Source organism: Clarias gariepinus, chromosome 19 (assembly GCF_024256425.1).
Source record: "Clarias gariepinus isolate MV-2021 ecotype Netherlands chromosome 19, CGAR_prim_01v2, whole genome shotgun sequence".
NCBI lineage: Eukaryota > Metazoa > Chordata > Actinopteri > Siluriformes > Clariidae > Clarias > Clarias gariepinus.
The window spans coordinates 22918032-22940136 of record NC_071118.1 but is presented as its reverse complement, the minus strand read 5'-3'; the positions used below and the strand labels follow the sequence as shown (position 1 = coordinate 22940136).

The window sequence follows — 22105 nt, the reverse complement described above, 5'->3', positions numbered from 1 at the left end:
AGGTCACGTCTACGTACCTCATGCTTTCAGTGGGGCCTGATGTGTACCGCAATCTTACAGGGCAGGTCCAGCCACCGTACAACGCATCGCGGGGAGAGAGCGGTTGAGGAGGATTAAAGCTCTTAAGAAAACTCTGCAGACCCTGATGGGTCTCCTTCATCTCTTCCCACGTATGCTCTCTTATAGCTCCAACTTTTACCCCGTGTACAACGCCTTAGATTCTCCTCACTTTCCTCGTTCATGCACATGCATATGTTTTATCCATTAAAGGATTATTGTCTTGAGGAGAAAAACACTGTGTACATCCGTGATAGAAACATCCTTGAAATAAACTGTCATAAACTGTCTGTACTCCGTTTACCAGGGCATAGCCGTCTACAAAATACCGCCCCAACTGCTTTTCGCCCTTGTTCAGCGCGTGTTGGATAAAGATGTTCTCGCTGAACATGATCCATTCTAACCATTGAATACCCGTGTTTGAATATCTTTTACATTGCCTCCTATAATCATCGGGCGATGGTATAGCGATGGTGCGCTCTTCCAGGAATTCCGTGCAAAAAACAGACATACATGCAGACGCTATGGTTGCTGACTTAAAGGGGTCGACCCTCGCCTCTTCAATATACTCCTTTCTTAACATGGCGCAGGCCCTCATAAGTATCTCTGTATTGTATACCACGTCAGAAACTCACGTCTATGTTTCTCGCTCATCTGATCAGCACTGTAATATTCGGGGTCTGGATAAGCGCCTACATAGTTCAGATTTGCTTCAGAGCTAAAACGATGAGAAAAAATAACCTTTCACCTTATCTGCAAAACACAGGGCTTTTGAAAGCTGTGACAGAGGGAACGGGAGAAAAGACGCCGAATCGATGAATTTATGTTTATATATATATATATATATATATATATATATATATATATATATATATATATATATATATATATATATATATGGGTCATTGACTTTTTAATAGGCCAATTTTTAAAATACCAAAAATATGGATATGTTTGGCCATTTTCTAAACATTTGGAATGTAGTGTACACATGCCTTTATAAAGAAAAGTAAAAAAAAATTCATTTTAGTGTTTTTACACTTAAGTTAATAAAACATAGCCTTAAAAAAGTCATCTGGGGCGACCGTAATATATCTCAGAATTCACATTTTTATGTATCATTAAGACTAGTTGAACTCATATCAGTAAGTAGATAAACTGATGAAGAAAGATAAACTTTGGTGCCCTTTCATTTTATGAAAACCATTATTTCACAAGTTTATTCTATAATATCAGAGTCTCCTTCATTATCCAGTTAAAATAAATGTTTATCCCTATAAAAGGAATGGAAAATGGCTGAATTTAGAAAAAAAGATAAAATATACAAATAATTATACTTAAACAATTAACTCTATGTATATAATTGATGTATAGAATATGAAAACTACAAATATAGGACAGATATCTATCATTTAACACATTTAGCAGTGGTCGCCCCACATGATACTCGGTCGCCCCATATGATGTTTTCAGAAACCAAACTAGCTTCTTCTAGTGACAAAGCACTATCAAATTTATCATCAAAATATAGATTTGTGGAAAAAAATTATAATTCACAGTTTTGGGGTGGTCGCCCCACATGATGACCAAAAGTGACTACGACATTACAGCAGTTAAAAAACAGCTTTTTCCTACTATATGAGAGAGACTGATTTACCTTACAGTTGTTTCCAGGGGGTCTTCACTTGTGTCTGGATGATGCAGTATCCCATCCTTGAAATGTTTTTCAAAATAAAGGTTCCAAACTTGTGGTTTGTTGATGGTTCCCCCGGATGAAATGGATAGAATCAACATAATTCGGACAACATTCGTTTGTATATCATGATAGAAATATATGAGCAAATGCTTTATAGTTTTGTTAATGGATGTAAAACATGTTTAAAATTATGCCAACTAGGAAAAAGGGATATATTTACATTGATTTAAAGTGTTTTTAAACCAGTTGTCCCAACTAAAGTCAAGGCCGGACGGTCGCCCCATATGGTGTTTTGGCACTTCGGATAGCAGAAAAATGATGAAAAATTAAAAATTTGGAGAAGTTAGAGTGGTTTAGTAGGTAAAGAAGGTATAACAAGTAGATGAGAAATTTTTATGTATTTTTTAGATTTTTCTGCAAAATAAAATTAACCCGGACAGAAAAAGGGGTCGTCACGTCATTGACCCATATATATATATGTTACATATATATTTATGTTTAACATATATATATATATATATATATATACAGTGGTGTGAAAAACTATTTGCCCCCTTCCTGATTACTTATTATTTTGCATGTTTGTCACACTTAAATGTTTCTGCTCATCAAAAACCGTTAACTATTAGTCAAAGATAACATAATTGAACACAAAATGCAGTTTTTAAATGAAGATTATGTTATTAAGGGAGAAAAAAAACTCCAAATCTACATGGCCCTGTGTGAAAAAGTAATTGCCCCCCCCTTGTTAAAAATAACTTAACTGTGGTTTATCACAGTTAAAAGTTCAATTTCTGTAGTCACCCCCAGGCCTGATTACTGCCACACCTGTTTCAATCAAAAAATCACTTAAATAGGAGCTACCTGACACAGAGAAGTAGACCAAAAGCACCTCAAAAGCTAGACATTATGCCAAGATCCAAAGAAATTCAGAAAAAAATGAGAACAAAAGTAATTGAGATCTATCAGGCTGGTAAAGGTTATAAAGCCATTTCTAAAGCTTTGGGGCTCCAGCGAACCACAGTGAGAGCCATTATCCACAAATGGCAAAAACATGGAACAGTGGTGAACCTTCCCAGGATTGGCCGGCCGACCAAAATTACCCCAAGAGCGCAGAGACAACTCATCCGAGAGGCCACAAAAGACCCCAGGACAACAACTAAAGAACTGCAGGCCTCACTTGCCTCAATTAAGGTCAGTGTTCACGACTCCAACATAAGAAAGAGACTGGGCAAAAACGGCCTGCATGGCAGATTTCCAAGGCAAACCACTTTTATGCAAAAAGAACATTAAAGCTCGTCTCAATTTTGCTAAAAAACATCTCAATGATTGCCAAGACTTTTGGGAAAATACCTTGTGGAACGACGAGACAAAAGTTGAACTTTTTGGAAGGTGCGTGTCCCGTTACATCTGGCGTAAAAGTAACACAGCATTTCAGAAAAAGAACATCATACCAACAGTAAAATATGGTGGTGGTAGTGTGATGGTCTGGGGTTGTTTTGCTGCTTCAGGACCTGGAAGGCTTGCTGTGATAGATGGAACCATGAATTCTACTGTCTACCAAAAAATCCTGAAGGAGAATGTCCGGCCATCTGTTCGTCAACTCAAGCTGAAGCGATCTTGGGTGCTGCAGCAGGACAATGACCCAAAACACACCAGCAAATCCACCTCTGAATGGCTGAAGAAAAACAAAATGAAGACTTTGGAGTGGCCTAGTCAAAGTCCTGACCTGAATCCTATTGAGATGTTGTGGCATGACCTTAAAAAGGCGGTTCATGCAAGAAAACCCCCAAATAAAGCTGAATTACAACAATTCTGCAAAGATGAGTGGGCCAAAATTCCTCCAGAGCGCTTTAAAAAGACTCGTTGCAAGTTATCGCAAACGCTTGATTGCAGTTATTGCTGCTAAGGGTGGCCCAACCAGTTATTAGGTTCAGGGGGCAATTACTTTTTCACACAGGGCCATGTAAGTTTGGATTTTTTTTCTCCCTAAATAATAAAAACCATCATTTAAAAACTGCATTTTGTGTTTACTTGTGTTATCTTTGACTAATAGTTAAATGTGTTTGATGATCAGAAACATTTAAGTGTGACAAACATGCAAAAGAATAAGAAATCAGGAAGGGGGCAAATAGTTTTTCACACCACTGTATATATATATATATATATATATATATATATATATATATATATATGTTACAGACACCAAGGGGGCGAAGTTGACAATCCAAAGCCTGGTGTTTGTGCTGTTTCGGAACCTTACCTAATCACAGAAACTGTGGCCTCAGGTAGTGTTATCACAACTGTGGAGCAGAGAGTGATTGTAAGACTCTGCAATCTTTTTTTTTCTTTCCCAATTTTCTCCCTAATTTAGTTGTGTCCAATTTCTTCCCGTCACTAGGAGGCTCCTATATTAAGGCTACTACTACCACTCAGTCGGGAGTTTTCTCCGAACGACGTGAACGCCAGCCGACCGCATCTTTTTGAACTGCTCGCTCACGCACCGTTGGGGGCAGCATAACATGTCGGAGGACAACGCTATCCGCTCCTTCCACGTGCACGAGCTCACAGATGCCCCTGATTGGCTGTAGAGTCATGATTAATGTTGAAGCACTAAATACCTCTCTTCACTCCCCTCTGAGAAAGCTCGGCCAATCAGCTCTCTCTAGACCTCCGGCTGCGAGAGGTTACAGTATTCAGTGATCCCCGGATGATAGGGCGAGCACTTAACTACTGCGCCACTCAGAGGCCAAGACTCTGAAATCTTTTAAAGAAACAAACAAACCTTTCCAAAGGGGGCCTGTCTGGATCTCTTAGTAAAAATTTATCCAGACGAGGTCTTATCAGATTATAAACAGCAGAAAAAGTGGACAAAGAGATGTCACACAGCATCCAGATCTACCCTAGATCTCCAATCTGGTTACTGCCAAATCGCAGTAGATGAAACGGACAAAGCGAAAACATCCTTCATTACTCGCTATGGCCTAACGACTACACTAGGATGCCTTTTAGACTGTGCAATGCCCAACACATCATTGATTAGGGATATAGAAACTTAGAACTTCCCAAACATGTACAAGACCTCAAAACTTTTCTTACACAGCTCAAAGAAAAGCTACTTTCTGCACCTGTGCTTGGATATCCTTTGGCAGAGGGAAAATATATCTTAGACACTGATGCATCAAATCACAGTATAGGTGCAGACTTGTCATAGCTTCAGTGGGGAGACTACAAAGTAATCACTTATGCATGCACCCACCTCACCCCAGCTCAGAAGAGAAACTGTGTAACAAGACGAGAGTTGCTAGCTATTGTCTTTTACAACCGCCAATACAGACACTACCTGCTTGGCAGAAAGTTCCTTCTACGTACAGACCACAACAGCCTTACAGTACCTAGTTGTTCTGGTTTAAACACCCTGAACGACAGCTTGCCCGCTAGCTGGAAGAGCTGTGCCAGTATGATTTCAACATTGAGCACAGAGCAGGGAAACAACATTCAAACGCTGATGCAATGTCCAGACATAATGCTGAGATCTTCCATATATGTAATTGCTATGAGGCAGGGAAGAGTGTTTCAAATTTGTCATCTGGAAAATGCAAACATTGCCAAAAGCTGCTTGACCACAGAGAGAGGTGTAAGGAAGATGTTGATGTTGTCCCACTCGCAATAAGGAGTATTAAACATACAACAGAGGAACAAAGTATCAATAGTGCTGGCAGAGGTGATGAGAGCAGGTCGACTGTAGAGTTGCGTGGAGCCCCAAATGTGAACTGGCTAGAAACTATCTCTAAAGAAAATTTAGCACAAGAGCAGAAGGCTAATCCTGATCTCTGCACCCTGCATGAGTGGAAAGGGACAGGAGTCATTCCAACAAAACAAGACGTTGCATTGAAAAGTCCAGCAGTAAATAAATACTGGCTGTGTTGGCCACAAGTTGAACTCCATCAAGGTGTCCTCATTTACCGTAGGGAAAGGCCTGGAGGACTGAGTCCTTTCTTACTGTTGCTGGTAACAGCGCCGATACAAACAGAAGTGTTAAAAGCCTGCCGTAATCCACCACAATCTGGCCATTTTGGTAAGGGAAAGACGTTAGAGCACCTCTGTCAAAGTTTCCACTGGTATGATGGCGTGGAGGAAGATGTACATGTGTATATACAGAGGTGCAGACACTGCAATGCCTGCAAAGTTGCAGGATCGACTAAGAGGTCCAAGCTTCAGAATTACCAAGCAGGTGCACCATTGGTGATGTTTTACATCGATATATTGGACCCATTTCCTGTGTCCAGTTCAGGAAACAAGAATGTTCTCATCATCATCGCCCAGTTCACTCGATGGGTGGAAGCTTTTTCTGTACCAGACCAAGGAGCAGAAACTACAGCTAAAACACTTGTCTATGAAACTACAGCTAAAACATTAGTCTATGACCACCTAGGTGTCCAAATGCAGCTTTTTCGACAATGATCCTAAACATACCTCGAAATCTGCTATGGAATACCTTAAGAGACGCAAGCTGAAGGTTTTGAAAAGGCAATTACAGTCCCCTGATTTAAACGTCATTGAAAATTTATGGGTAGATCTTAAAAGAGCTGTGCATGCAAGAGTATTATAAGAATATTATATAATAAGAATATTATAGAACTAGAAGCCTTTTGCAAGTAAGAATAGGGGAGAATTCCAAGTACAAAAATTGAAAGACTTTTAGCTGGCTATAAAAAGCGTTTGCAAGCTGCGATATCTGCCAGTGGAGGTGTTACCAAGTACTGATTATGTAGAGTGCGTATAGTTTTGCACAGTGCCACAATCATGTTTTTAAAAATATAAGGTTCCAGCTACAGCACAGATAAGCACTGGCTGTTAGCTACAGCACAGATAAGTTTACTCCTGAAACTTAACTGTTAAATGATTTGTTGATGATGAAATGTTTAATTGATTATTGAAATTTTTCTTTCATAAAATGGCAAAAATGGCATTCACGCAGAAAAGCAGGGGGTGGGCGGGGGTTTGCTTTCATACACACATTCAGTTTCCTGAATAGAGACTCTTTTTATTCTGTAAACTTTTTATAGTAAACGGTACATGCGGACATGGATGTTGACTATACGAGCGATGCATGCACACTGAGACCAAGCATGGGAGACTATTAGACTATTACCCACAATTCTGCAGCGTGAGAGAATAGCCATTGGCTCAGTTATGATCACATGCCGGTTGATGTCAAAACAAGAAGCACATGTGTGCCCCATGACACTCGTTGATATTTGCCACTCCGTTGTCTATTATCTACTTATTATATATAATATACTTGGTTTATCAAGTCAAAATGTCTTTAAAAAATTTCTCATCTTGCAGAACACTCACTAACCGGGTTACTCGCAATCTGAGGTGCCACAGTAATGTGTTACAGTTTAGAATAGAAACTTGAGGATTAACTGTGGTGTTACTAGTGAAACGGGACCTTTATTAGCTGTGTAAGAGCTGAAGAGCTCCTCTCTGTTGGAGGAGAATCCAGTTAATAATTAAAATAAACTAATTGAAACAGCATCAGTGCTTTGTAATATAAAACAGGTAAAAACAAGCATCACGTGATGGCATACATCATAAAAGTATTTTTCTCCCTACTTTACATTTGTGTATTTTGTGTGTAACAGGGAGTACCTGGAGAGCATCACCAGTGTGGGGCCTCGACCTGTAGGCAGTGCTGAGAATGAAATCATGACGGTGAAGTTCCTGTTAAAGCAGTTGGAGTGGGTGCGAAATGAGAGCATGGATGGACCTAACACCATCACAGTGGAGAGGCGTAAACACAGGGGCTCACGGGACTTTACGTACTATGATCAAATCACAAACATTGTAGTCCGACTCGAACCTAGAGGTGGAGCTAAACACTTCGTACTGGCTAACTGCCATTTTGACAGTGCGCCCGACAGTCCAGGTAAATTCATTCTTATATTGTAGGATAAGCAGTTAGTGTGCAGTCTTATTATGCCACAACAGATATAATTAAATACCAATCAACCACTTTTTTCTGTAACACCATATTTATAATAAGTAGGACCAAGGAGCGCAAACAATAAACTTGACATACCATTTCACCACTACCTTTACTGTTAAATTTTCTTTTTCCGCACTTACAGTATTTAACATACAGTGCTGTAAAAAAGTATTTGCCGCCATCCTGATTATTTTTTGCAAGTTTTATCACACTTAAATGATTCAGATCATCAAACTAAATTTAATATTACACAAACATAACCTGAGTAAATACAAAATGCATTTTTAGCAGATGATTTCATTTATTAAGGAAAAAAAGCTGTCCCAGCCCACCCGGCCCTATGTGAAAAAGAATTTAATACAAATATAAGTCTGGCTTGTGCTATCAAGCCAAAAGCCTGTTAGTGTATACACGTGTATATCAGAGTGTATATTCAGTGTGTGTGTATACACACAGCATATAATTTTCTTTTTGCTAGTGATGTATGTCATATGTATTTTTTGTGTGTTCTATATATAACAGGAGCAAATGATGATGCTGTAAGCTGTGCCGTGATGCTGGAGGTGTTGCATTCAATATCGAATCTTTCTATTCCTTTAAATCATGGCATCATCTTTCTCTTTAACGGAGCTGAGGAGATTGGCTCACTGGTGAGACTGAGATGGAGAATTAAAGAAAATAGTAAAATTATAGACAATGCAAGAGGAGGCAGAAACAGTGTCAGAGGGAGGGCTGGACAGCTTAGAAATTGCATCTTAATAAATCAGAATATCATAGAAAAGTTGATTTTTTTTAGTAATTCAACTCAGTATCTCCAAAAAATTTTATATTATTTAAGACTGGTATTAATTTTATCAGCTATTTAAAATTTTTGTCTTAGTCTAAGTCCCGAGATGAATGTCTCTGCTAGTTTTTTTTTTCTATTTAGTTAATCTTATCCAATTTTTGTTTAGTCAAGTTTTAGTCGACTAAAAGTCTGGTTTTAGTCAATAATAATATAACATTTTAGCAAAAATATTATTATTAATTAACCCTACAGTCAATCTAGTCTGGCCAAACCATTTTTTAAGGTTTTTCACAAAATAAATATCTTAACATTTGAAATGTATCTTTTCATCTGATGTTTTCAGTTAATTATATTTATTCTTAACCATCACAACAACTGCTGCATGTCCATAATTTTTCCCCTACAAAACAATAGGAGCCGTATGGACAATACAGTGTTTTTATGTATTTATTTATTTTAAATATGAATTTACACTGTTGTATGATAGCTCTTATGGGTTACAATTATTTGCTAACCTATAAGCTTAATGTGTTTGGAAACTTTTTAACACAATTATGTTAACATGTGGTATTGTAATTACCACTAAGAGGCTGTAAAACTGGGTGATTTTTATGGTATGCCTTGATGCATCTTTTTAAGTTTGTTGGATTTTTCCACACTGTTTCCTCTCCGATATTACCACGGCATAACATCGGCTTTTTTTTCTTCGGTTTAATATGAAGAAAAAAGGCTCAAATATCACCTCTTCACTTTTGCTTGAGTAATACTGCTATGGTGATGAAGAGTTAAAGATGACTGAGCTTGAAACATCCCGTCACTGTGCACGCAAAGTACTTCTGATATGCTGCGCGCCATAACATGATATCGCAGTGGATTGTGACGGAAAATTTATGTTGGCGAAAATAAAGATAGATGCATTATTGTTTTTTTTTTAAACAACACTTTAGTCTCATCTTTTTTTTTGTCAACAATATTGCATGCTGACTTCACTGTCACTGTTCAGTGATGTCTCGTCATCGTCTCATCTAAGCGACAGGAGAAAAGGTCGTTAATAAATTTACATAAAAATATTGAACTACTGAAAAGTATGAACATGTACAGCACTCAACACTTGGTCAGTGCTCCATTTGCACGATTTACTGCAGCAATATAGTGTGGCATGGAGGCAATCAGTCTGTGTCACTGCTGAGGTGTTATGGAAGTCCAGGTTGCACTGACAGTGGCCTTCAGCTTTTTAGTGTTGTTGGATGTGGGGTTGCAGCTTCTTTTTAACAATACACAATTGATTCTCTATAGGATTTAGGTGAGTTTGCTCACCAATTGAGCACAGGGATACTATGGTCCTTAAACCAGGTATTAGTACTTTTGGCAGCAATGACAGCCTTCGGTCTGCTTGTGAACAATGCATTCAAGTTTAACCAGGTTGAATGGTCAGAGTCAGTGCAGCAGTGACGACTGTCCTTATGGAAGTCTCTACCACAAGGGAACTAAGCATCTCATTTATAGTAAACCTTAGGTTCTTGGTTACTTCTCTGACCAAGGCCCTCTGTGTTTAGTACTTCTTTGATATCAGATGTCCAGCAGATGTCCAAGAACTGGTAGTAGGCACAGGGGCCCTGGTACTCCCATCTACTTTCTGGAGATGTCAGGCCAGAAGTAGTCTGAAAGAACTGCGGTCCAAAAGCCATACCTCTGACATGGAAACAAGGCTGTGCGATTTAAGTATTACAAAAGAAATGTATGCCAAGCTTGTAGCATCACTCACAAGCAGTCTTGAGAAAATGTCATTGCTTCTAAAGTGCTTTACATTTAGGCATTTGGCATAGTCTCTTATCCAGAGTGACTTACAAAAGTGTTTTGAAGTTTCCATCATTGGATAGATACTTACACTAGGTTACTAACTAAGTGCCTCAGTCAAACTCAGTTAAGAAATAATTTTTGGTCAGTTTTTTTTTATTTTTTATTTGGGCTTAGCCCAATTACTGAAGAAATAGATGCAATTGTAAAAGGCTTAGCTCTACGGACACCAAGAGAAAATTCAGTCCACCACCTAGATGCCAGAACAGAAAAGAGATCCCTGAGAGATGGTGGGACCAGACAAGCAGTGCTAGATGATGGGAGGGAATGTGGTGCAGTGTAAATAGAGCTGAGAGGTAAGTGAGTGCTGGGCTATTGTTATCCAGGGAGATCATAAGCTCTTGACCAGGGGATGAATCACCAAGGATGAACAGCAGTTAAATTTAACTAAGATTGAGCTTTATCTGATAAGCTGCCATCCAGGATTAGATCCGGGTGAAAACCTGAGTTTCTGAGAGAGGAAAGGAAAGGATAAGTTGCGTGTCATCTGCTTACAATAGTATAAAAAGCCATGTGATGATATGACCCTACCAAGAGACTGGGTATAGAGGGACAACAGAAGACGAACAAGTACTGAACCCTGTTGGACATCAGTAGAGGGTCACCGTGGGGTAGATGTGTATCCCCTCTATGTCACCTTCTACGACCCATCTTTTAGGTAAAGAGCAAACCATTGCCACACCGTTCCACAGATTTCAAGGCTTGTAAGAATAGGTTATACAATCTTGTGGTTCACCATGTCAAATGCAACTGACAGATCCAGGACGATGCGGACGGGTTATATACTCAGCAAAAAAAGAGACATCCTCTGACTTTCAACTGTTTTTACTTTCAGTAAACTTAATGTGTAAATATTTGTATGAACACTAAAAGAGTCAACACCATAAGACATAAACTAAAAGTGTTTCACAATGTGTCCCTGAATAAAGGGAGGCTCAAAATCAAAAGTACCAGTCAGTATCTGGTGTGTCCACCAGCTGCTTGAAGTACTGCAGTGCATCTCCTCCTCATGGACTGCCTATTGCGGACAGTCTGAGCACTGACGCCCCTATTTTCCTCGTGCCAACAAATGCTTAAAGAGGAAGCTCTGATGACATTAAAATGTTTACGGAAGCAGTTGTGAGTTTCATCGGGAAACTAAAGGATGATACCATACAAAAATGACCATTAGAACTTTCCCAATCAGAAGCCGTGGGTAAATAAAATCATTCGCGATGCGCTGAGATCTTGCACCGCTGCCTACAATGCGGGAGTTGCGTTGGGGGACATGGACCTGTACAAGGCTACATTATACAACGTGCAAAAGGTGGTGAAAGAGGCGAAGCAGCGCTACGAGAGGAAACCAGATTCACAGTTCCAACAGAGTGACTCTAGGAGCCTGTGGCAGGGACTAAGGACAATAACAAACCACAAAACACCAACATCCGGTATGACGAACGCAGACGTGTCTCTGGCGGACGAGCTGAACACATTCTATCCTCACTTCGAAATGCACCACTAGCATTAGCATCACTAGTGTCTTTAGCTGGACTCAGGTCGAGTACAGCTAAAGACGCTGATGCTAATGCTAGTGGCGCCATCGGCCGCAGACAGCAAGACATTGCCAGCACCGGAAACACGTTCATCATCTCCGAGCATGACGTGAGGAAAGCCTTCAGGAGAGTGAACACCAGGAAAGCAGCAGGACCAGACGACATCTCAGGTCGAGTCCTCAGAGCCTGCGCAAACCAACTAGCACCTGTGTTTACAGAGATATTCAATATCTTTAAATCTCAGTCGGTGATCCCCACATGTTTTGTCCATCATTGTTCCTGTTTCAAAAAAACCCCATCCTGCTTCCCTCAAGTCATCATTTCTTCACTACTGGATCCACTACACTCACTCACCAGAACACTACAAAGGGAAATTATGTTAAAATGCTCTTTGTCGTCTACAGTTCAGCATTTAATACCATAATTCCCTCCACACTCACATCCAAGCTAGAGCACCTGGGACACAGCTTATCTCTCTGTCAGTGGATCTCCAACTTCAAATTTTGAATGTGTATGAATCAAAATTGTTAGATAGTCATTGATGAGCAAGCTGATGGTGACAGTTGCAAGGAAAAACTACCTGAGATGGCAGGAAGAAACCTTGTGAGGAACCAGACTCAACAGGGACCCCATCCTCATTTGGGTGAAACAGAGAGCAGGAGGAATCTCCTCCTGAACATTTATAAGACAAAGGAGTTGTTAGTGGACTTTAGTACTAAGCAGGAGAGAAACTACCAGACCCCTGCCATTAACAAGAGCCCAGTGGAGAGAGTGGACATCTTCCAATACCTCGGTGTTCACATCACGCAGGAGCTGTCATGGTCCTGTCACATTAACACCGTGGTGAAAAAGGCCTGGCAGCGTCTCTACCACCTCAGACACCTGAGAAACTTTAAACTGCACTCTAAGGTGCTTAGGAACTTCTACTCCTGCACCATAGAGATCATCATGATGGGAAACATCTCAACCTGGTTCGGGAACAGCACCGTGCAGGACAGACGAGCCCCACAGAGGGTGGTTCGATCAGCTGAACGCATCATCTGTACCAAGCTCCCTGACCTACAACAAGCGATGCTGGGCCAGGAAGATAGAGCCATCCCAACAATGTTCTCTCTGTTGCAGTCAGAAAAGCGCTTCCGCTCCCTGAAGCCCAACACAGAGAGAGTGAGGAGGAGCTTCTTCCTGCAGGGTATACGAGCTCTCAATCACAAGACCACATAGGACCTAACACTCACACGCTTGCACATTTTGCACACCTCTGCTGAGCATCACATGCACAACTTCTCTCTCTAGCTGCGGGATTGTGGATAATTATCTCCCATGCTCGGTCTCAGTGTATGTGCCTCACTTGTATGGTCAACATCTTTGTACCGTTTACAGCATTGTGACCATGTGTGTGTGTGCGCGTGTAAAGCATTTTTTTATTTTGTATCCATGACAATGCAATGTCACATTTCCGCAAAATCCTCAAAAGAAGCCAAAAGCAAGTGTCATTAGATCAGTTCCTTGTCACACAAAAATAAAGTGTCCAGTTGAGCCAGACAGCAGTGATTCCATCAGTGTGTGTGTGTGAGAAAGTCGTCCTACACAATAACACAGCTCCTCCTCCATCTTCTCCTCTCTCTTGTCTTCCGCACACTGGCTACGATTCTTTTCAAAGGTATAGTGCAGGTTAATTTGTTTAATTTGTACTTAATATTTTGTATTATTCAGTTTTATATCAATATTTTTGAATAGTGGAACGAATCTTCGGAAACATGCTTGTAATCCAAGGCACTCCTATAGTAAAGCAAATTTCCCCATCAAAAATTATGGAAACTCTGATGATTCATTCACACACACCCACAAGAGCAAGTTAAAATTCTCCACACTCTGGTTGTAGATTTTATTTTAATTAACTTTTAGTTTAATTTTACGACTTAATTTCCTTGCTTTTCAATACACTTTGTCCGTCTGTAAACAAGCTTTCGTATTCCTTCTTAAAAAAAACATTTTAGACTGAGCTGCAAAGCACTATCAGAATTGACGCTTTGTCCTCATAGAGTTGCTTTCAGGGGACCAAAACAGTTGAAAGTATGAGGAACAATGCTTTAACACCTTGAAACGAGTTTTTTTGCAGTGTCAACAGTGTGAGCAGAAGTCAGCTTTTTCATAAGCATCTCACTGTACTGGGCACTTTTGATTGTTCCTTAGCGCGGGGATAAAAGGGGGGAATTCCAGTGTCCTTGTTTAAAGTCTCTGGGCGTCACATCAGCCCACTCACATGCCACTCTCCTATTCTCCACCACATCACCTACTTCCCAGACCTTGGACTAAACTCCGTGCCTTGCTTTTATAATGCGGAGCAAGCCCGAGATCATATTAATTCATAATTAATTAATTATCGCCAGCCGGCACGAATAGGCGACTCTGTCCCTTTGCCGCCTATTCAGGCGAGTACTGTAGTAGTAGATTTGGGTGCACACCATGACAGATCATCATAATTTTCTTTAATAGTAAATAATGATCCCCGTTGCGCTGTACCGCTGGCAAAACCTTATGCTGTACAAACGCTGGCAAAATACAAGATAAACATTAAACGAATTTATAAACCTTTATGCGTGCAGTTAACTGCTGATTAGACTACGTAGGAAAGTGAAGAGGAGGATCATGATGCTTTACATCCTGGAGCCCAAACCCCATTTAAATTAAATTAACAAATATTGTAAGTAAATAATAGCCCACGTTTAGAAAAGCATTTTTATTTCGATATATTTATGCGTGCAGTTAACTGCTGATTAGACTACGTAGGAAAGTGAAGAGGAGGATCATGATGCTTTACATCCTGGAGCCCAAACCCCATTTAAATTAAATTAACAAATATTGTAAGTAAATAATAGCCCACGTTTAGAAAAGCATTTTTATTTTGATTATAAAAATAATCCTGCATCTGTTTTAGATGTTCCAGCTGCCACTGTTCTTACGGGTTTGTCAGAGTAAATCATTCAGTAACAAGCCTGTAAATTTCCATGTAAAACAGGTACATCTGTATGCATAAATTGATATGATGCGCTATTGATCAGTGACTTATGTAAACAACTCAGTTCAGATGTAAATTAAAGCTCATTGCTACGCTGTTTGGGGAAGGGGCGTGCTAATGACGATTTGGTCTGCTGTGCGTGTGTGTTGGGGGAGGTTTAAAAGTGTCAAAGATGGTGTCAAAAGTCTTTTGAGCAGCCCCCAAGTGGTGCAGTGGTCTCACATCAGTCACAGCTCTACAGCCAATCATGGGTGTCCGTGAGCTCACACAAGCAAAAGGAGCGGATAGCGCTGTCCTCCAAGGGTGTTATACTCCCCCAATAGTGCGTGAGCGAGCAGTTCAAAAAGATGCGGTTTGCTGGTGTCACATGGATCAGAGGAAACACAATAAATAAATAAATAAATAAAAACACTTTTTACGATGTTTGGGGAATCTTTGGCAGCCTTACCACATGGTCCAAAATTTTTAAGAGATCTAAATTTAGAAGTTTTTTGTATGACACCAATGTTAGTTTTCATAGCACTAACGTTACATGTATCTTTAATAATGAGTGCAGAACATAATTTTCATTGATGTAATACATTTTTAGACCCTTTGTTACATTTTCCAATTGAAATTGTTAAAGAAATTTGTAAGTACCTCATTATAATGTTTAAATGTATTGGTATTGTGTGTGTGTGTGTGTTTGTGTTCATCCATATGTCTGCGTCCATCTTTCTGTGTATTTGTCTGTAACACAGGCAAGTCATGGCTTTGTCACTCAACATGAGGTGGTGAAACAGATCAGAGCATTTGTGAATCTGGAGGCTTGTGGTGTTGGGGGAAAGGAACTGGTGTTTCAGACAGGTACATGATCTTTTGTTCACATAATTGACCCTTGTGTAATCATTTTATGTATATAAATGTAAATAATGCTCATTATTAATTAATAAAATTAATAAAACATAAAAACTTAATTTGTAAGGTAAAAAAATATATATAAATATATATAAATCTGCTTGAATATCCTGGACTTTCCTGGTTGTATTCAGGTCCAGAAAATCCGTGGCTGGTTCAAGCGTATGCTGATGCTGTTAAACACCCTTTTGCCTCTGTCCTGGGGCAGGAGATTTTCCAGAGCGGCGTTATTCCCTCATATACTGACTTCCACATCTTCACAGAAATTGGCAACATTCCTGGTATATGTACACACAAAAACACACAAACATGCAGCTAAATTATATATAATAAACTTTAAATAAATAGATAAGTAGTTAGGTAGCTCGACAGGTAGACGCATTTGTCCGCAGGCAGATAGAGAGACATTTACAATGTCTGACCATTTTGACTGTGTTGATTTTGGTTAATGGTTTTATAACTGTAAATGTTTCTGCCTAAAAGTGCTAAATATAGGGTAGAGTCAGTGCAAACCAGTTCATGTTGCACCCACATACAATGGAACCTCGGATTAACCTGCACTTTATCTTTAGAGAAAAGTAAAAAATTAATCCCGGCAGATAAGCGTTTTCCTTTGTGCATGCAGGCGCTTTGTATGTGTGCGCGCGCGCGTGTGTGTGTGTGTGTGTGTGTGTGAGGCTAGAGTAAGTGGAGACCCTTGCTTTCAACCCCTCCTGTCTCCTCCTCCTCATCTTACACATTAAGTTTTTCTTCTCTCGTTTAAACACACTCACAAACACATTAATGGAAAGACTTTTTCTTCTCCCCTAAATTATTATAGTCTTTTATTTGCTGCATTGTCAGGTTATAGTTCAAACTTTCGGGTGGATCCTGCACTTAAGTCCAACAAAAAAAAAAAACTACTGAAGAACAAAACTCAGGCTCAATATCCTAGCTTATATCTCGCCTTCGCGTTCACACGCACTGAACTACACTTCCGCAAACAGAGGTCATAAATCAACGTCTCTCCCGCTACACTGTTTTATCTAAAAAAAAAAAAAAAAAGCAATAAACATCGCTAATGACTCGTGTGAGCGCAAACTAACAGAATCACTGCTGTAAAGTAAAACAAACAAACAAATGACCCAGCACCTTACCTCTAAAAAGATTTGTAAAGAGTTTTTTCGGAGAGCAGAGTGTGTGTCTCTTGCCTTTATTTCTGTGCGCGCGTGTGTTTTTGTGAATGAGTGGTTTTACACACACACACACACACACACACACACACACACACACACACACAGCCGGCACAGTGTCTAATGACGCTCGCGTGCACGCACACAGCGATAAGGAAGAAAATTGACTTTTAACCTCTGTATTGAGATTTGCTTTTGCCTTACTCGTGCGCCCACACACGTTTGTTATAAGAAACAGTACACGTGCTGTACACACGCGCTTCCGAACAAAAAATAAAATATGTTTTACACACACACACGGTGTCACAGTGTTATAGTAAACAGTACACGCGTGCACAGATGTTAATTATACCAGTAAGAAACGGGCACTAAGACCCAGCAGGGGAGACGATTCCACAGCGCAAGAGAGAGAAAAACCGTTGGCTCAGTTGTGATCACGTGACACTCGGCGTCAAAACAAGAAGCGCATGCGTGAAACATGATACTCGGTGCTCGTAAACCAAGACAATACTCGTTTTTCAAGTTTTATTTAAAATCTTTGCTCGTCTTGCAGAACACTCATAAACCGCGTTACTCGTAATCCGAGGTTCCACTGTATTTGTATTGGTGAAAATATATTTGCAGACGTCTGTTTCCACCAATTAAATACACATGTTGACTAGAATCTAATACTAAGAAGTTTTATTTATAAAGCACATACCTTATGAATAAAATGTATATATTATTTTGTATTTATATTTTTCTGCAGGTATTGATCTGGCTTTTATTGAGAGTGGTTATCTTTACCACACCAAGTACGACACTCCAGACCGCATTCCTACAGATTCCATTCAGAGAGCAGGTACATACACACTAATACTAACCTATGCTTTACTTGTACTTTTGCAGTGGAACAATGTTACAGACACAAATTCATCTAAAAAGGATTGTGGGCAATTCCATGCAAATCAAAAATTACTTGAAATAAAATGTTGGCTTATGTATTTTATAACACAGGTAGTCCCCAACTTTATACATTCCAGTTACACAGATATGAACGGACCACAGTTCTACAAAGAAATAGTGGAAGTAGCTTATGTGTATTGCACAAAAAACAGACACTGCAGTTCACCAAATACCAATATTCACAGTTATAAACAATATTTTAAGGTGTAAGTGAATTAAGAAAATAACTATCATCAATAAAAGTCATAAGACATCGGTATGTTGTGTGTGTACCAGAGGTGGAAAGAGTAAAAAAAATGTGTACTTAAGTTAAAGTACTGTTACTTTAGTAAACTTTTACTGAAGTACAAGTAAAGTTACCCTTATAAAATTCTACTCAAGTACAAGTAAAAAGTAGCTCATTAAAAATTTAATTAAAAGAGTAGGTGGGATGGGGGATGATTTGTTGTGCTTGAAATCAAAGTGGTCGCTTAAATACGAGGCACTTGTTTGCTTCATAAGAATTTGTTGGTATTTCACTTTCAGCTGTGTCTGCATCATTGGCATCTGTTTTGTCTGTCTCCATTGTTCTTGTAAATTTAGCGTATTTGTTCAATCAATCATCAATCAGTGCAGTGGTTTCCGGGGTGCAATTTTTTTTCTTCCCCATTGTATTATTTTCATTCTTTTTTTTTGGGGGGGGGGGGGGGGGGGGGGGTGTTCCAATTTTCTCCCCAATTTAGTCATGGCCAATTCCTCCCTGTTGCTAGGGGGCTCCCACATTACGGCTACTACTACCACTCAGTCAGGAGGGCGAAGACTATCCCGTGTTTCCTCCGAACCACATGACGTCAGCCGACCGCATCTTTTCGAACTGCTTGCTCATGCACCGTTAGGAGCGGCGTAACACAGTCGGAGGAAAGTGCTAGCCACTATTTCCGCGTGCGCGAGCTCACAGACGCCCCTGATTGGCTGTAGAGCCGTGATTAATGTGGGAGCGCAAGTACCTCTCCCCCCTCCCCCCTGAGAGAGCTCGGCCAATCAGCTCTCTCTGTGCCTCCGGCTGTGAGAGGAAAACAGCATCACCCGGGGTTCGAACCAGCGATCTCCAGATGATAGGGTGAGCGCTTTACCACTGCGCCACTCGGAGGCCATTATTCAATTATTTTTTACTCAGTAGCGAATATGATTTAAAATGTAGTGAAGTACAATACTTTAAACAAAACATACTAAAGTAAAAGTAGAATTACAGATTTTAAAAACTACTTTAAAAAGTAGAAGTACTGTACACAAAAAATCTACTCAATTACAGTAATGCAGGTAAATGTTATTCATTACTTTCCACCTCTGGTGTGTGCGTGTGTGAGTGCGGGAGAAATGAGTTGGCCTCCCCCTAGGTTTTAATGAAACAGTCCGGGAACACAATAATGGAAAAAGGCTGTCCTGTAAAGCTGTCCTGAATAATCCTAACTTTGGAAATTCCTCAACAAAACAGAGTTGAAAACAGCTCTGAGACAAAATGGCGTCCGGGATTCCCCTCACGATGGTGCAGAGACAACACATGTGAGATTAATTTCCTTAGGCACGGTTTTTGGAACGTTGAGAAAAGGGAACAGAGATTCAGTCAAGTAGATTGGTAAGCTTTACATCATACATTCGTCTCAAAGGTGTATAAGACTGAATTCAAGAACAAATCTGACTTGCGAACATGCTCCCGGAACGGAACTCATTGGGGGCTTCCTCTAATAAATATTATATTATTACTATGAGTTATGATATGATTATTATTTATGGTGTATGATATTGATTCAAATTGATGTACAGTGGAACCTTGGATTACGAGCATAATTTGTTTCAGAAGCGGGCTCGTATTTCAAAACACTTGTAAATCGAATTTTCCCATAAGAAATAATGGAAATTATTTTGGTTTCACAGCCCAAAAAAATAAATACATCAAAATAATGAATACAAAATATTAAGTAAAAATTAAAAATAACCAGCACATTATCTTAAAATAATGTGACAGGTAAGAATAAATCTTGACAGGTAAGTGTTTCCGTTTTATGCACGCAGGTGCTCTGTGTGTGTGTGTGTGTGTGTGTGTCTGTGTGTAAAACTAAAGTAAGAGAAGAGGAGGAATTAAAACCCCCCCCTTCTCATTTTACACAGTAAACCTTTCTCCTCTCCTATCTCAAAAATAATCAAAACAAGTGCGTGCTACATGATACTCGGCAGTCGTAAACCAGTCGTAAAGTCAAAATTAAAAAAAATCTTTGCTCATCTTGCGGAAACACTTGCAAACCGCATTACTCGCAATCCTAGGTTTTACTATAATACATTTGATGTGCTCTTCAAAGGCACATCAGGGGAGTGTTGTCACTCACACAAATGTTTGTAATGAAAAGTAAACATCTTATTGTTATTATTGATGCTTAGCAGAAATAGGAATACTTCCTGTGTTTTTAATGTCCATGTTTGCTGTATTCTGCATTTGATGTGTCACCAGGTGACAATATCCTTTCTCTTCTGAAGCATCTGGTCACCATGGAAACACTGGCTGACCCATCAGAAAATCGCAATGGTAGCATGGTGTTTTTTGATGTCTTGGGTCTAACGATGGTGGTTTATCCAGCACGAGTTGGTTCCATCATAAACTACGTGGTTGCCGTAGCAGCTCTTATCTATCTTGCAAAGAAATGTCTATGGCCTAGAGAAGTGTGTATGTATACTCACACCCACCCCCACCCCACCGCAACACACACACACTAAATATTGTAGGTCAGTGTAAATTTTTAAAAAGTAAATGTTTAAGTTTGCTTGGAGCTAGTAATATTGTTTAGTTACACCAAACATAATGTCGGCTAAAAAGTGACAACTGGACATTATTTGAAACGAACATATTTGACATTAAATTCTAAATAGCTTGCAGTAGCACTCAAACATAAATATGTGTTCATTAAAATCCAGACAAAAATGCTACAAGAGCTCCAAAGTTTGTGAAAATTTATGTATGAAGAGATTCACTGATTTGAACTAATTTGATATTCTTCAAATTGTATAACTGGATGTAAGTCACGGTAGTATTTTACACTCAATATGTTGGCAGGGGGCTGGTACCTGCTGGAACTGGTATGCGGCTCGTTTGTGTTCGTGCTCAGCTGGGTCATGGCAGTGCTCGCAGTCCTGGGTGTGGCGTGGGTGGTCACAAGGATGGGACGCTCCATGTTCTGGTTCACTCACTTTTACGCCTCCATCGGCTTGTATGGATCTGTTGCAGCTGGAAAGATACTTCTGATCCACACACTCGCCAGAATGCTCTACTACAGAGTGAGACATATAGGACATGCCCAAGTATGTTTTCCTTTTTTAGTTTTACTTTCTTCTTTTTCTCCCTCCATTCATTCATCTCTTACTTAAAAAAATAGTACAAAACTTGTACTAAAATATTTCTTTGTTTATTTCTGTTCCCCTCTCAGAATAAGCAGAGGTTGAAGTTGAGCGACCTGTTCTTCGATGTCAGTCTGCTATTGTGGTGTTTTGCCCTTATTTTTCTCACCCAGCGAGGTCTGTGCTCGGCGTATATTCCCATGCTTATGTTGTTTTTCCCTTTGGTCACCAAGCTGCTGCTCTGCAGACACTTTGCACAGAAAGGTGTGAACCGTCGCACATCACATTCATTTACAAATTTACAACAGGTGATAGTTCCTGGTCAGTTGATGCACAATTACGCACACAGTCATGTTGACTTACTAATACTGGATGATTCAGTAAATCTTAAATGCAATGTTCAAAATGCACATATGGGTGTGATGGTAAAGTGATGGTAAAGTTTGACTCGTATTGTAAAAAATGGTGCTGCTCACGAAAATAAAATCAAGATGGTGACCATTTTCCAAGATGACAACTATCTAAATTGAAAGGTATTATTCCCAAAGCAAATATTTGAATTATTTTAAGTGTATTCCTAGATTTTAAAGGTGAAAAAATCTAAAAGGAATGTTGTCAGGGCTCTGGTACATAATCAAATGGTCATAGCAAAGATAGCATCCAAGATGGCCACCATGAACTCTCAGGAGAGTAAAAGAGTTTTACTTAACTCAGGAGAACTGAAGAGTTTTCTTATTTTCATCAGAATAGCTTATAATGTAAGCATGAAATTTAACATAAAT

At 39.6% G+C, this 22105-nt stretch overlaps 1 protein-coding gene across 5 annotated transcripts in view; it reads left to right on the top strand.

Moving 5' to 3' along the window:
- Nucleotides 1-22105, top strand: part of LOC128507165 (endoplasmic reticulum metallopeptidase 1-like) — a 53690-nt gene that overhangs the window by 17742 nt on the left and 13843 nt on the right. For 4 of the 5 annotated variants that reach the window (XM_053477838.1, XM_053477837.1, XM_053477840.1 and 1 more), the window contains 8 exons: nt 7405-7688; nt 8271-8398; nt 15684-15789; nt 15975-16121; nt 17761-17853; nt 20443-20655; nt 21043-21287; nt 21413-21587. In XM_053477838.1, the coding sequence (XP_053333813.1) occupies nt 7405-7688; nt 8271-8398; nt 15684-15789; nt 15975-16121; nt 17761-17853; nt 20443-20655; nt 21043-21287; nt 21413-21587 (1391 nt within the window). The remainder of the gene's footprint in view (nt 1-7404; nt 7689-8270; nt 8399-15683; nt 15790-15974; nt 16122-17760; nt 17854-20442; nt 20656-21042; nt 21288-21412; nt 21588-22105) is intronic. The other variant, XM_053477839.1, reaches the window with a different exon arrangement.